General features: G+C 41.0%; 1 protein-coding gene across 4 annotated transcripts in view; it reads right to left on the bottom strand.

The window, feature by feature from the left end:
* The window catches only part of SRBD1 (S1 RNA binding domain 1), a 192071-nt gene that overhangs the window by 28785 nt on the left and 145800 nt on the right, over positions 1–17486 (bottom strand). For all 4 annotated transcript variants that reach the window (XM_004582781.3, XM_058667994.1, XM_058667995.1 and 1 more), the window contains exon 17: positions 387–493. In XM_004582781.3, the coding sequence (XP_004582838.2) occupies positions 387–493 (107 nt within the window). The remainder of the gene's footprint in view (positions 1–386; positions 494–17486) is intronic.

The following is a 17486-nucleotide window of genomic DNA, read 5'->3' as shown; positions in this document are numbered from 1 at the left end:
CGGATATTGCCAATTTTGACAGATGCATGCAAGAGACTGAACTAGGAAAAATCTCTATTCTCATGTGGTGGGAAACAGCTCTTTTTCATGTTAACCTTATTTAAATTCTATTAGCAACACTAATGCACTCAATGGTTACCATATGCTCTTCACTTCAGATTTGCAATATTAAAAATGATAATGTGAATTGTTACAATTCTTTTCTTAAATGATGTCTTCCCCTCTGACTGATTATCCAAAGCAATGTGTAAGGCCAGAGCTTTCCTGTGCTTGACAGCTCTGCACATGTGTGTCTCCCTGTTACAGCTGAGGTTGGACTGGTTGGGGTGGGGGGAGTAGTTAAACTTGAGATTCTGTGATCTTCAGCCACAGACTTCTTGTCTCACCTTAACAAAACTTCTGAACAGATGTTAATATCTACTCCCACAAAGCTGACACATTCTTCTACAACACTGTCCAGTGTTGCCTTGAGTAACGTCTGGGATACATCATGCTGCAAAGACAAAGATCAAATATCAATCAACACTGAAGGAGATGCAGTGCACGGACTATGCCATTATTCTGTCCATAAATGCTGGTAGTTGGCTAACAGACACCATGGTCAATTTCTTCAATCTCTCAAACACTGTTAGCAGATGTCACTGAGCTGAACTTAAGCAATCTTTGTTTTCTTACTTTCTAAGATATTCAGATATCTGAATTGAATATAACAACACTGATTTTTTTCCCCTTTGCTCAAATTTCTGCTAACACAGTGTTTCTCCAACTTGAGGTTGTCTCAGTGTCATCTGTACAGGTTGTTAATACTCTGACTGTTTGGTCTTAGATTTCGCTGTTTGATTAAGAATTGTTCACTGAAGCAAGTTCGAGGGAACGTGGCCTGAGGGCCACTTTGAGGCATACAGATCTCTTTCATTCATGGCCTGCATCATGGTGTTATCCTAACTTGCACATGTATTTGATTCCTTAATTTCTTCCAAGAGAAAAAACAAAGGAGCTGGCATTGTAAAGCAGCAGGTTAGACTGCCATCTGTGATGCTGGAATCCTTTATCAGAGTGTGCAGAGGAAGATGGATTAAACAAATCACCCCTGTCATTCAAGTGGGAGACCAGCATAGAGTTCTGGGCTGCTGAGCCTCGACTGTTACGGCCATTCGGGGAGCAAGACAACAGATGAAAAATCTCCATCTCCTCCTCTGTCTGTGCCACACTTTGTGTCAACAAATAAAGCCTGAAAAAAGAAAGATGATGCTGTGGCACAGTGGCTAAAGCCACCTACCACCTGTGATGCTGGCATCCCTTATGGGCACTAATTTGTGTTCTGGCTGCTCTACATCTGACCCAGTTCCCTGTTTATGGCCTGGGAAAAGCAGTGAAAGATGTCAGCCATGTGACCCAGATGAAACTTGGGTGCAGAGGCCCAAGGACTTGAGCCATCCTCTGTTGCTTTTTCAGGGCAAAAACAGGGAACTGGACTAGAAGTGGAGCAGCTGGGACATGAACAGGTGCCCACATGGAATGCTGGTACCCACAGGGAGGGGCTCAGTACACAACACCAGCCCTTTTCTTTCCCTCCCTTTCTTCCTTTCTTAGTTTCTTTCTTCCTTTTTTCTTCTCTCTCTCTCTCCCTCTTTCTCTCTGTCTCCTGACTTTTTCATTTAAAAGGTAGAGTTACAAAGGAAAAACCCAGAGACAGATGGCTACCGATATTTCTGATCCACAAGTTCACACCCACATAGCTGCAATGGCTAAGCTGGGCCAGGCTGGGGCCAGGCTGAAGCCAGGAATGGAACTCTATCTAGGTCTGTCATGTAGGTGGCAAGGGCCCAAGCACATAGGCATTACTCCACTTTTTTTTTTTTTTGCAGGTATATTAGTAGGGAGCCAGATCAGAAATGGAGCAGGAGGGATGCCAGTGTCATAGGCATACCATATGGGTATCAGCTTCACCCTCTGTGCTACAATGTCAGCTCCTCATGCCTCTATTTATGTAGGCCACATGCTTTGGAGAAGCTGGCCTCACTTCTTGTAGATGACATCCACTAGTTAAATTAGCGGTTTTGCAAACTCAGAGTTGAAGGGTAAACAGTGGGTCATAAAATTAATTTGAATACTTTCCATTAGAAAGGAAAAATCAAGAAAGAAATAGAATATACTTCCCAGAGCAGGGTGAACATATCCTTAACATGGAACTAATACTACAATAAATAATATTGCATACTGAAACTATCATGTGAAAAGCATAAAATATAGAATGGGGCAGAATGCTTTGCTTACTGGTATCTCTTTTGTACCTGTTGGTCACTTGTACCTGTTGATCAATTTGGTCCCTGGTTAAAGGAAATAAAGAATTATGAAGTGAGAGTGTTACTGTGGTGCAGTGGGTAGAGAAGAAACAGAAAAGCTGAACAGACCTATTAGCAAGAGATTCAATCCATAATCAGAATGTCTCTCAATTAAAAAAAAAGTTCAGATCAGAAAGCTTCCTTGGTGAATTTACCAAACATTTCAAGAAGAATTAACACCAATTCTTCTCAAACTCTTACAAAAAATAAAAGAGGAATGCTTCCAAACTCATTCCATGAGGCAAACACACTAAAGCCAGTTAAAAACATCATAAAAAGCTACAGACAGTTCCTTTATGAATAGACACAAAATTCTCAGCAAAATATTTTCATGCTAACTCCAAGATCATACTAAAAGGACACACCATAAAACACACACGATGCATCTAGCACGTGTGAACTCAAGAACCAGATTCAGGGTGAACTCAAGAACCAGCAAGTGATGACTCAGTGGTTAAATCTTCACCTTGTATGTGTCGGGATCCTATACGAGTGCTCATTCATGTCCCGATGCTCCACTTCCCTCCCAGCTCCCTGCTTGTGGCCTGTGAAAGCAGTGGAGGATGGCTCAAAGCCTTGGGACCCTGTACCCACGTGGGAAACCTGGAAGAAACTCCTGGCTCTTGGCTTTGGATTGGCTCAGCTCTGGCTACGGAGGCCACTTGTAGAGTGAACCTGTGGATGAAAGACCTTTCTCTGTCTTTCCTTCTCTGTAAATCTGCCTTTCCAATAAAAATAATTTTGAAGTAATTTCAAATTTAATAAAAAAAAATCTAAGAGTAGTGCAAAAAACTCCCGCATAGCCTTCCTTCAAGTAGGTACTTCAGTATGTATTCCTAAGTAACAAGAACACCATCTTACATATCCATAGTTATTAAAATTAAGAAATGTACAAGTCTAATAATGTTATCAAAACCTATACCCCATATATATAACAACTGCCCCAATTACACTCTTTACAGAATTTTCTTCCCAACCTAGAATTCAATCCAGGATCATATATGGCATTCAGCTGTATCTTTTCATACCCTCGGCAAGGCATGTTTCAAGATGGTTTCCAAAGATCCTCCAATTCTAGATTTGTCTATTTGTGTGATTCCCTTCCATTGAACATAGAATTCATCGATTCATTTTTTCTGAATTGACTATTATTAAGTTTATTTTACCAGCCACAATGTCTGATCTGTACAGTATTCTAAGTCTTGACTCAATTAAAATGTAAAAAGACAGGGTTAACCGGGTACCATATGGGAGTACTTCAAAAAGTTAATGTTAAAAAATGTTAAGTTAAAAAAACAGAGACACATTTATTTTGGTAAAAACTATTTGAAATCTATATATGTTATTTTCAGTAAAAGATTTTCCAGAAACTCTCTGGAGACTTTCACTTATGGACATAGTACTGTCCTCATGTTATGGACCAAAAAATAAAAACACCTTAAAAAACAGTCTATACCTATATATTATTGCCTTTCTAATTTTTATTTTGTGGTACTAAATACATTTAAATATAAATGGAATAAATTTGACGTAATTATTATGCAAAAGTTAAGTATTATTCTAAGAAACGCCTGGTTTTAATTATATTTAGTTGTAAAGACAGACATATATGTGCTCAAATACATACATGTGTGATGAGTGCTATTGTCATAAAGTAACATGTATTTCCTAGTGTGTTTCATCTTCAAAACTAATGGGCAAATGAAGACTCTATGATGGACTGTGACAATCAGTGGATTCTTCAATGACCACATCGAGCTGGGAGTAGTGAGACTGGTAGCGATCCATAACTAGAGAACTATTAAAACCACTTGAGCAAGTATCTCAGAGCATGCCCCACATCCGGGACTTTGGGCGGGTGGGAAACTGGGTGGGGCTTCTCCCTCAATATCCCCCTTCACCTCAGATACATAAATAGTATAATAAAACATATATATATATATATATATATATATATATATATATATATATATATATAAAACTAATGAAAAGCAATGGTTTAAGCTAGTCATGGTGCTCCCATTCTATGTCTTCAATTATGGAAAATAAAACGCGAGTGCAAATTTCCTGAGTACTTCACAAAAACACTTCACTGCTCTTAAACAGGAACCTTAATAAAGAGTTGGCCCTTCCTTCCTTTGATTCAAGTATGACTCCCGAAACCAGGGTAAGCACTGTACCATGCAGTGTGACTAGTTCGGGGAACAGCTGGCTCACTAAGCATGGCAGGTGACATATGTGAGAAAGCGGTTCTTGATGAAGCTCTTGAATTAATAGTTACGGACTCACTCATCCTTTCCACCTTGCAATGAAATGTACCAGCTGTTTGATAAGGAATAACAAATTCCTTTATTGTTCAAGCCACTTTGTGTTCACTAACGTATTTATTTTAACCAAAGCAGTCACCTTTACTTTGGGCAATGAAGTCTAGGCAATGAAGAGAACAATATGTAAATCCTTGAGCTTTTATTGCCAGGCATGGTCATAAGCTGCCTCTAAAACAGCATTCAACTGGGTATTCAAAAAGATCTATGAAACGCATACATGATTGTATACAGTATGTGTATTTTACAATTTACTCTGAGGAAACAGCAAGACATATATGGAAAGGTAGGTGTGTGTGTGCGCATGCGCACATATACACACTCTAAACCTATACCCAGAGAAGACTCATTCATAAATTATGATGTAGCCACGTCATGAACTATAAACTACCACAAACAAGCGATAGACACACTATTTCATCAAAACATTTTCCCCACCCCTAAAAAAACCACACACCTAAGATAACATAATAGTTACATATTTAAATCCTCTACAATTACAGTAGCTATTCTTTTAACACCTACTTTACTAGGAGAAATTTCTTTTTTTTTTTTAAATTAATTACATTGCATTATGTGACACAGTTTCATAGGCTCTGGGATTCCCCCAACCCCTCCCCATGCCCTCCCCCCATGGTGGATTCCTCCAACGTGTTGTTGTATTACAGTTCAAATTAAGTGAAGATTCTTTCGTTGCAAACATATACCAAGCATAGAGTCCAGCATCTTACTGTCCAGATAAATTCAACAGTTTCTTGGGGAGACCATCTCTGGTCTGAAGGTAGAGCTGGCAGAATATCATCCTGATCAATTAGAAGCCCCAGCACAACATCAACAACAATTTACAACATTATGGAATTAAGTGACATGGTACTAAGTAATCAATATGTTAAAACAATGCAAGTTCTTAACTACATCCTGAGACTACTTCACTGACCCTTCAATTTTTGTTTGTACATAGAACTTGCTGCTATACACCTTAAAGTGGCTATAGGGTACCATTCAGCTGTCTTGCGTCTGTTTTCATTTTAGTATTTAGCAGTTTATTGTGTTGACGCATAATTTTGCTGAACTTGGTAGATTTTAGGATAGCCTAAACTGGCATATAAATCTAACAAGGCATTTGTCAACAGTTGAGGTGCTAGAACAGTTTTAGGAGATTTGTGCAGAGAAATCTTCAATACCCTAGTGAGGAGTAACTAATCTTTGTGTCCTACCTAGTAAGGTATATGTGGATCCACGCTGATCGTTTCCTGTTTGGTTCTAAGCTTTCCTTGCTGTTCTCTATTTATTCTATTTTTTTTTGGGGGGGGGAGGCCTACAGAGTGACCCTGATGGTCATTGCAAGAGAGGGTGTGGATCCAAAGTTGGAACTAAGTAAGGACCAGAAAAAGCTCCTCTCCCTAGGCCTGAAGGAAGTTTGCTGTTCTGTTTCTGCAGATCCCTCGGGGTTCCTGGCTGTTGTTCTGATGACCTTGGATCCTGCAAGGAAGAATTTGGGCTTCTTCCATCCCATGTGGTAGATCCAAACGGGGCTGGGTGACCTCGGAGTTCTCGGCCTCTGAAGGAACTACTAGGAGAAATTTCAAAATTGCTGCTGTGGGCTGTAATCATGGATTTTGCCTATATTCTTGCCCAAATTCTTGCTTAGGAAACTACTAAAGATGAACACTACTTTCTAAAAGCAAATATCATACATACATTTGAGAGGGAATATTAAACAAAGTTCTGTATTGCCCCCATAAACGTGTCTTTGACATTAGAGGCATTCATTTCACCTTTCTACAAACATTTTCTAAGCAACTACTATGAGCCAGACACTGTGCTAGTTGTGCTAGGTGTTGAAAGTATAGGACAAATCAGATGGGGTCCATGTCTTCATGATCTGCTGAAAGCTCAGATGTGACACATCACCCTACTGGCAGTCACTGTTACGACTATGCTAATGATTCCCAAGGACTAAACACCAGGAAAAATGAACTATTTCATTTTTAAAAAGAAGTTACCCAACTGTTTTTTTTTTAAGCAAGTTTTTGGAACTGTATGAACAGACTTTCAAATTTAAGGAAACATACTAGGTTATTCTATATTTCCCTAATTTTTTTGAGTTCTTCTTAAGGAATATAAGCAGTCATTTATAACTAGTCAGCTTTTTGAGGTTAGAATACATGTTTTTATTATTACTAATACAAATCTCCAAAGAACTACACATCAAAATGCTGTGTTAATTATTTTGTTCTGAAGCACTAATGTTGCCTCACAATTATTAAAAACAAATATGTTTTTCAGATCAAACAATGCTGTGGACTATAGCTTCTATGGCAACAAAAATTTTACTATACATATTCCATGCTATACATATTTATTCCCAAGTGTTCTTCTGATTCCAACCTGAGTCTTGCATTTTGCATTATCATGTATATCCCCCTTCCTGCCCCTTTCTATTGCCAAAATACACAACGAAGTCAGAAATTAAAGATGTAAAAAAGTTTTACAGGGAAAGTCTGCTCGATTTTAAGGAAAACAAGTTTGATCTCTTGTATGTCCTTTTCTTTGAATGATACGTGACAGTTTGTCACTCAAGAGATGGTACACTGAATGACCCAGGAAAGACAGAACTGATGGAAGAAAGGGAAAACAGTTGTCCTTAAGGAAAGCTCCTCCTCCAATCTACAACTGCAGTACACAGGAACTCTTTATATACTCCCCTTTTAAAGACCAGAATAATATTAACCACTAGAGAAATACTTTGTGTAACAATTTACAATCTGTTTTAGTTCTAACTCAGCACAGATCATCAGCTAAAATGGGACAAATAATCTTGAAATGGAGTTTTTCATAAGCACAATCCTTTAAAAGCACACCCTTCAAAAACCAGCAGAACACTTACTTTTTAAGTGAATAAACCACATAATGAATAACTCACTGTGTTCATGGGATGCTGGAATTAAAATGGCAAAGGCCATTAGGCCTTTAGCATGAGAGGGATTTTTTTTTCCAACCCTGGCAATAGACTTGCAGTATGTTCAGTGGTCAATTCCCAGGGGAAAAACAACGCAGAGAGATTCTCACTGCAAATTTCCCTCCCTTTGAGAAAGCACAGGGAAGGTACACTTACTGCATACTCAAATCGCAAGAACTTAATGCACTGTTCCATGTAAACTGGTTATCTGAGCCAACCAGACAGAAATGTCCTGGACAATCACTCTTATTAGTCCTGTAAAAAACTGAATCCCTTTTTTAGATTTGATTGATTGATTTTTAACATTCTTTACCTAGTTGAGAAGGGTACGCCCCCATGTAAATCACCAACTAGAGTAGGGAGGGTTAAGGAATGAATAAAGATGGGTGGGACAAATGATTCAATTTTTTCTCCTGTGTCTGCAGGGATGGCAGAGGAGGGGGTCACTCCTTGCTGCTACACTACATCAACACCTGAGGATAGGGGCATGGTCCTCTGATAACCCCTTACAGACCGTGATGTCGGGGGAAGAATGTTCTGAAGTTTTTACTTGAGTGGTTTTGATAGTTCTGATTTGTTAGTCTGGCTTTCTTTCATCAGAGTCGAGGAAAACCTTTCTAAGGTTATTGGCTAACCAAGTCGACCTTAGTGTATCCAGAGGCCAAGCAACATGTTCCAAAGCTTGGCCAGGAGAGTGGTCCAACCTGTTCTGCTTTCCATCCTCTGACAAGGCACTCAATGTACTCTGTCAGTTTAGATGAGCTGGTTGTCATGTCCCTTGTGTACCTCTTCACATGATGACCACTGCACAAGCATCAGCAATTGAGGATGGTCCACCTCTAGTCCTGGTTCACTCAGTTCACATACGCCAATGGGTGTTACAGCCCAGCCTAGCCTGCTCCCAGCTCCGGCTCTTTCACTCAGTAGTGGGAGCTGCAGCCTGGCAGGGAAGTTCTCCAAGTTCCCTGGACAAGCCAGCTCCCAGTCCTGGATTTCCAATGTGCTGCTGGTGGGTGCTGCAGCCCAGCCTGATTGGCCTGCACCTATTCCGACTCTCACCAGTGGGTGCTATAGTCTAGTCCAACCTGATATACCCCAGATCTGGTTCTCACATGAGCTGGCGGTTGCTGCAGTAAAACCTGGCCTGTTCCATACTCATTCTGGTTCTTGTGAGTGTCAGCAGGTGCTGAAGCTTAGCCAAGCCTGGTCAGTTATCAAAATTAGCCTAACCGCATACCAACATATGTTACAGCTTTGTCCACCTGGTCTGCCCAGCCCTGGCTCTTACATTCAGCAGTGAAAGCTTTAGCCTAGCAGGGGAGTCCCCTAAGTTCTCCTACCAGGGCCGCTTGCATCACTGAACCTTTTGTGTGCCGGCAGATGCTTTAACCCAGCCCGGCATGGCCCACTCACAGTCTCATCTCTCACTGGCCAGTGTTGCAGCCTAGTCCAACTGGGCATGGCTCACACCCTATTTTGGCTTTCATGCATGCGAATGGTCCAATCCTGCCTGCCCCTGTATCTGGCCCAAACAAATGTCTGGCCTGGGCTTCCTTCTGCCCTCCCCGCCTATCCCAGCTACTGTTCTCTACAGCAGGAGGTACAGCCTGGTTCAGTGACTACCCCAGCTCACCACACCAACCAGTGCAGCCCCACAGATGTAGCTACCCCAGCTACTGTTCTCTACAGCAGGAGGTACAGCCTGGTTCAGTGACTACCCCAGCTCACCACACCAACCAGTGCAGCCCCACAGATGTAGCTACCCCAGCTACTGTTCTCTACAGCAGGAGGTACAGCCTAGCTCAGACAGTGACTACCCCAGCTCATCACACCAACCAGTGCAGTCCCACAGATGCAAGCCCATCAGTCCCCTACAGAATCTACCCTTCGATCTGGTTCTCATTTTCTGGTGGGTGCTACAGCCCATCCTGATGTGGCCCACCTCCTACTCAGACACACATGGGCAGGTACAACAGCCAAGCACCGCCAGGTATGTTCCTTAACCCCTGCTTATCCATGAGTCAGTGGGCATCGGGTGATGCTATTTAGCCCAGTCCAGATCTTCCAGATAGGCAGGTGCCTTGGCCTGGCCCAGACATATATTCCAGTTTCCCCCCTCTAAACCACTCCATCTCAGCTCTCTCACCTACCTGTGAATGGAGTGGCTAGCTCTGTGGAAGCCCCTAGAAGTTATTCCTCCCATGTAAAACATGCCCTTGGCAGTTCTTACGCGAATATATTCCAAAACCCTTTTCCTTGAGCTATCTTCAGCGCCCCCTGCTTGGGGACTGGGGTGGCACATCCCAGCCTGGTGTTCCCTGTCTTCTCCACTTACCTAAAAAAGAATAAACAACTATGCTGGCACACTGGTATACTTAATACAAATTTGGCATTAAGCAGGTCTAGACTGACCCCCCCCCCCCCCACAGCCTTAGCTGCTTTTCTTCTAGCAGTGTAACACTTGCCTAAGTACAGCGCAACTTAGGCAGTTGCCTACAGCTGGGGAAGACTAAATAGTAAAAATTAATCTTTCAGGACTTGACTACCACAAAGGTAGTGCAGTGGTATTGCACATTAATCTTCCATCTGCAAGCACTAGCATCCCATATGGGCACTGGTTTGTGTCCCAGCTGCTTCACTTCTTATCCAGCTCCTTGCACCCATACAGGAGACCTGGAAGAAGCTTCTGACTCCTGGCTTCAGATTGGCTCAGATCTGGCTGTTGTGGCCATTTGGGGAATGAACCAGTGGATGAAAGAGCTCTCTCTTTGTCTCTGTTTCTCTCCATTAAAATTTCTTTGAAATTAAAAAAAATCTTAATATACATATAGAGAGATATGACAATAAACTGGAAAATCTAAAGCACTGTCAACATGAAACACTGGCAAGTATGGAAAGCAAAAGGAATTCCTATTAGGATACACTTGGTAATGCCCTGGAACTGTGCTTCTTGGTATTTATCCAACTCAATTTCAAATGTAATTCATGCAGTTTCATTTATAATTTCCAAATCACAGAAACAAGCAAGATGTCCATCAGCAGGCAAACGGATCGAAAAACTGTGGCACATCTAAACAATAGAATATCATTTAGCACTAACAAAAAAAAGAGCTATTAATTCACAAAAAGACAGGGAAGAACATTTCATACATGATACTAATCAAAAGAAGCACAAATGAATGGGCTACATCATATATGATTCCAATCTACCACATTCTGGAAAAAGTAAAACTATGCAGACAGTAAAGTTTTCAGGAACAGAGAACAGAAGACAGCAAAAATGGGAGGGAAAGACATATTGGTGTGATCTGTAGTTTCAAAGGATGGTGAATGTCATTGTTCATTTGTCCAAATCCATAAAATGTATTCAATAGTGAGCCCTAATGTAAACTATCAGTATGGATGATAATGATGTGTACAGATTCACAGATGGTGAAGAATGTGCCACTTTGGTTTGGTATGTTGATAACATGAGAGGCCATGCTTATATGGGGAGAACAGGGCACATTTGCTTAATTTTGCTGTGAATGTTAATTAATCTGCTCTAAAATATTTTTGAGAGCCTGTAAGAATCAATCTGCTCTCATAGTAAATCATTTGACAGCCAAAACAAAGCTCAACATTCTTTGGAGGAAGACCACAAAATTTACATTCTCAACAATATAGCACCCACTCAGTTCACCAGACAATGAAATCCAAGTAGACAAACAACCACACCAGGAAATGTGACCCATAGCAGACTAATGGGAGCAGAGACTAGTCATTCAACCAAATCCAACCCAGGATGACCACATTGTTAGAACTAGAGTAGATAAGAACTATAAAACAGCTCCAGGACTACTCTAAAATAGTGCCAGAAATGAATGAAGAGAATATACAGTAGCCAAGAAATGGAAGCTATCATAAATAACAAAAACAAATCAAGAAATACAGTATCTGAAATGAGAAAATTCACCAAACATAAGCAACAGTGAACTGGAGAAGAAGAAAAAAAATAACAAATGAAAACAAGAGGGATCAGCAGAAATGATCCTATCAGAACAGACAACAAAAAAGGTGAGGGGGGTAAATCAGAGATTCAAGTGATCTGAAGAATAAGACCAAAATATGTAACTGTACAAATAGAATCCTCAGAAAAAATAGAATAGGTCAGGGCAGAATGAATATTCAAAGAAACAACAACCAAATCTCACTAAAAAAACCCCACATTTATTTGAAAGAGAATAACTGAAAAAGACAGTGAGTATTCTTCCATCAGCTATTTCACATTTCAAATGGTCACAACATCTAGGACTGTTCTGGGTTGAAGCTTTGAGCCTGGAACTCCATTCGGTCTCCCATGTGGACGGCCTTCTCAGGCACACTAAGTAGGACATTGGATACAAAGTGGAGTGGCCAGGATGGCTTAACCTACTGCTCCATAACACTGGCTCCTCTCCCAACCCCCACTTTTTCTTTTTTCAAACAAAATGTGCTGACAAAAGAAGCCCAGTGAATCCCAAGAAGAACCCACTAGAAAATACAGGGGAAAAGAAAACCTAACTTTGGAGCATTATAATCACACTGCTGGATCAAGAGAAAACCAGAGAAACAGAGAACAGACACATTCTACACAGGGGAACAACACTATAGGCATTTTTGTATAAATGAGAACTCACTGGCAAACAGACATGCACTAAAAAATGCTTAACGGAATTTTTCAGATGAAAGAAAACCAGCAACAGGCAGAAACTAAGTGCATGAATATAAAATCATGTGTGTGTATCCTAACTTTATGTAAATGACATGATTATTAAAGTAAAAATGACAACATAGTGTTTTAGAATAAAGGCGCTCATGCCCAAGGAACATGGTGAGATGATACAATGCTAATGACTGTAGTCTGTGAAAAGCTCAGAAAACCCCTAGAGTAACCATTAAAAAAATACTGCAGGGGCCCGGCAAGGTAGCCTAGCAGCAAAAGTTCTCACTTTGCATGTGCCAGGAACCCATATGGGTGCCAGTGCATACTCCGGCTGACCCATTTCCAACCAAGCTTCCTGCTTGTAGCCTGGAAAAGCAGTAGAGGATGGCTCAAAGCTTTGGGATCCTGTGCTTATGTGAGAGACTCAGAAGAATCTCCTGGCTCCTGGGTTGGGATTGGCTCAGCTCTGGCCATTGCAGCCACTCGGGGAGTGAACCAGAGGATGGAAGAGCTTTCTCTCTCTGTCTCTTCTTCTCTCTGTAAATCTGACTTACAACAAAAATAAATAAATCTTAAAAAAAAAACATGCTGCAAAAGGTATAGCTGAAACATCAGTATTCCATAAAAGGCAAAGATTGTCAGTAAACACTATATAACCTAAGACTTTGTGTGTGTGTGTGTAGAACAGACTTTCAAAAAAGAACTGAAAGAAGGGCTCAACCTGTCTAAACGATTGGGCCAGATAATCATTTTCGAGGGGGTGATGCCCAGCACTGCCTCTACTCCTCCGGTTTCATAATCCTGGAGCTGGAATATGCAATTCAAAATGCTCCTGAGCTTCGCACCTTGGAATGGAAATGTGCTAGATGTCCTCTCCAGCTATTTCGCCTTCTGATGCTGAAAGTTCTTTCATATGGAAAGTAATTTTCAAATTCAGAATCATTTTCAGCATAACTTCACTAAATCATGTGGGGGGACAGCAGTTAATGAAAAGAGCATGCAGTTAGATACACACTTGCTAGTTAGCTGTTTGTTTGGGTTTCAATCCTATTTACCAATATAACATCCTGATCCTGTCTTTAGTGTTTCCTGTAATGACTGAAATTTAAACAAAACATGTGACTTCTTTGTGAATTACAAAGCTTAAAAAAAATGAGTCTTTTCCATCTGTTACTGTACCAGTCCAGTGTTTAAATTTAGTAAAACTGGTACAATTTTCTTCCTGTCTTCTTGTAGGTACTCTCATGTCCTCTAGTGGATACAGGTTGATATGGAAGAAGAAAGATAGCAGCAGGACTGGCTAAGGGAAAACACACAAATTTTAAACAATTGCCTTGCCATATACTTTTGCAAACCAATGCCTTGAACTATCTAATTTACCATAAACAGAAAACATTAGTACCTCTGAACTGGACCACACCTACCTATCCAATGTGTGGTCACTGAGTCAAAACATAATCTTGGCTCATGACATATGCATGAACAGATGCACACCAATTAGCTACCAGACATAATACAAAAAAGTCAACATTTCCACTGTAAACCTATTTTTAGATTTATAGCTTAAGCATAAAAGTGGATTTTAGAAAAATTTAGAGTGTAAAGATTTAGCCACAAGAGAGAATTTTCCTTCTAATAAAATTAAAACAGTGTGCAAAAACTCTAGTCTGTAACTGTGGCTGTCTTAGGCAGGGAGAGGAGAGACACATCCCCTTCTAATGCACAGGCAGCCCAGCGCTGGAACTGTTCGAGGGGCAGAGGTTACTGATAAAAGGGATGTTAATGCAAAGTAACATAAAAGGCTTTTTATGAAATGTAGAAATAAGCTCCCTGTCAATTCTTCCTAGTATGTTTCAAGAACATGTTTTCCGTCCTCACATACACATACATATTTGTGGCCACACATGCAGTCAGACATGAATTGGCTTCCAACCCAGTATCACCACAGACAGTGAACTTTTCTCAATTAGAGCTGAGGCTGGTACTGGCTCCACGGGCTCCACATCAATGTGTTTTCAAGGACTCAGAGAGGTAAGGTTTCCTTTTCTCTGTGTGAAGTGTCTCCATGATTAATGCACCAGAGAGCCCAGGTGCTCCATGCGACCTGCAATAGGTACTCCACACCTACCCTACGGCATTGATGGAAATGAGACTGGACTTCAAAACTTGACCCTCATGCCAGTCCTGTCCTTATGTTCTGTACTCAGTATTGTCTGGTGCACACAATGTGTTCAGCGGTAAATAAATACATTTGGTTCCTTGCTGTACCCTGGGACACAGCAAGCGCTCAATCAGAATAATGTTTTAATCTGTCTCTCCTTGAGTCCTCGTTTCTGTGAGGATCTCTGTGTGTTTACTGGATTAGATTTTTGTTTAATATTTCATGTTCCAACACTGTGCTTTTTAGTAAATGGTAGGTACCAAACAAATCAGATAAAGGGAGGAACAACTACTGGCAAATTTCTAGCAGTTCCAATTTTTTGGATTCTTCTTATTAATGCTGAGAATCAGGTTTAAGAGTTGTCCCAAAAATAAAACGAGATACTGGGGACTTGCTTGCCCTTCCAACCAACAAGGGCAACAGTTTGATACAGTAAGTCTTAGTTTAGAAGCAGTAGTTAATTTTAAGTCAGTTTCTGTTTCAAAATGAAGAAATAATTTTAAAAAAAGATTTATTTTGTTGGAAAGGCAGATTTACAGAGAAGGAGAAACAGAAAGAAAGATCTTCTGTCAGCTGGTTCACTGCCAAAGGAGCTGCAATGGCCAGAGCGGAGTTGATTTAAAGCCAGGAACCAGGAAATTCTTCTGGATCTCCCATGCAGGTGCAGGGTCCTAAGGTTTTGGGCCATCTTCTACTGCTTTCCCAAGCCACAAGCAGGGAGCAAGATGGGAAGTGCAGCAGCTGAGACAAGAACTGGCACCCATATGTGATCCCAGTGCATGCAAGGTAAGGCAAGGATTTAGCCACTGGTCCATTGTGTTGGGCCCAAAGAGGCAACTTTTTTTCTTATATTTTAGTTGAAAAACTTTTCTCTGCCCTCACACTTTGAGTATAGGAGGAACAGGCAGTCTGTTTGTCTTCTTTATGTGTTTCCCTTGGGAAACTGACACTTCTCACAAATTACTAGAGTAGTGAGATCCTTGGTGAGCCTCAGTGACACTTAGTCCCTAGTGTTCTTCATCCTGTCATCCTCTCCCCTTTGGAGCAATACCTGTGACTTGCTTCTAAACAGACTATGGCAAAGAGGACAGAATGTCATTCATTCCTGTGATTTGATCACATGGCAGCATAAATAGGGGTAATGCTCCTGTCTTAATGTAAGCAGTCATGTTGAAGAAGCCCATGTGTCAAGGAACTCTGGGTGGCTATGAGAAAACCTAAGAGTGGTCTCTGGCTAATAGTTATCAAATTGTTGGGACTCTCGGACAAACAGCCACTAGGAAAAGGATCCAGTCAACAACCTAAATGAGCTCAGAAGTGAAATCTTTTCCAGTTTCTCTAGATGCCAATGCAGCCTGGCCAACCCCTTGACTGCAGCTTGGTAAGACCCTGGACTGAGGATTCATCCAAGTAAGGTCTATATTCCTGAAACAATGAAACGGAAGTAACAAATATCATGTTTTAAGCTGCTCCGTTTGTGGTTATTTGTTATTGTGGCAACAGGACACTAGTACAAGTATCTACGCTTGCTCTAACATCCAGTGTCCAGTTATTCAATGTCCTTTGGAGATGTTAAGCTCACTTTCAATTTACCAGTTACTACCAGCAACTTTTTTGAGTCTAGCTTTCTTGAAAGTTTGTCACTTTATATTCTATTAAGATAATTTTTTAAATTATTTGAAATGTAGAGTTACAAAGAGAAAAACACAGGCACAGAGAGAAATCTTTCATCCACTAATTCACACCCCAAATGGACACAATGGCTGAGACTGGGACAGTCCGAAGCCAGCAGCCAGAAGCTTATTCTGGTCTCCCACATGGGTGGAGAGTCCAAGAATTTGGATCATCTTCTGTTGCTTTCCCAGGTGCATTAGCAGGGTTCAGAAGTGGAGCAGCCAGGACTTGAACTGGCGCCTATACTGGATATTGATGCTGCTGCTGGCTTAACACTAGAATTCAGTGCTGGCCCTCCTGTTACCTTTCTAAAACATTCCTTCTGTGTCTTGGATAGATCCAAAGGCAAGCTAATAAAGAATCCTGAAAACTTATACGATTTATTATTCATTCAATAAACATTGCAAATATTTGCTTAGTACGCTTTGTACCTGCTCCTGTTCCTAGTATTGCAAGTGCAGCAGCAAACAGACAGAAAAAAATATACAGGGGGTCTTAAAAATTCACTAATTTCCTTGTTTCTTCTTGTTGTTGAAGTTGTGTAATGGGGGATGATATCCTGTCAGCTCTACTTTCAGACCAAGGATGGCCTCCCAATGAAACTGTTGAATTTGTTTGGACAATAAGATTCTGGACTCTTCGCATGGTCCATGCCCGCAATGAAGGAATCATGACTGGTTATGATCTGTACTACTGTAACAATATGGAGGAATTCAACATGGGGGGAGGGTTTGGGGAGGGGGTGGGGAATCTCAGAGCCTATGAAACTCTGTCATAAAATGAAATAAATAATAATAATAATAAAGCATATCATGGAAGCACTACGCAAAGATTTCACTTTTTTTGCATCAAAATAAGCAACCTTTAATTCCATTTCCATGAAATTTACGATGTACCTTCATACAATTAGGTATACAAAAATTACCACATCCAATAAATGCTATAATGGGAATATAAACAATACCAGGAGAATCAAACGAGTTTGAAGTCTTTTGGGTGATTAGGAATTGATTCTTTGAAGCTTTAAATTAAAACTGACATGTAGGGCCCAGCAGCATGGCCTAGTGGCTAAAGTCCTCGCCTTGAACGCCCGGGATCCCAACTGGGCGCCGGTTCTAATCCCGGAAGCTCCACTTCCCATCCAGCTCCCTGCTTGTGGCCTGGGAGAGCAGTCGAGGACGGCCCAAAGCCTTGGGACCCTGCACTCGCGTGGGAGACCTGGAAGAAGTTCCTGGTTCCTGGCATCGGATCGGCGCGCACCGGCCCATTGAGGCTCACTTGGGGAGTGAATCATTGGATGGAAGATCTTCCTCTCTGTCTCTCCTCTTCTCTGTAT

Source organism: Ochotona princeps, chromosome 8 (assembly GCF_030435755.1).
Source record: "Ochotona princeps isolate mOchPri1 chromosome 8, mOchPri1.hap1, whole genome shotgun sequence".
NCBI classification, from domain to species: domain Eukaryota; kingdom Metazoa; phylum Chordata; class Mammalia; order Lagomorpha; family Ochotonidae; genus Ochotona; species Ochotona princeps.
The sequence above is the reverse complement of the archived record's forward strand: the minus strand, read 5'-3'. Positions and strand labels throughout refer to the sequence as shown.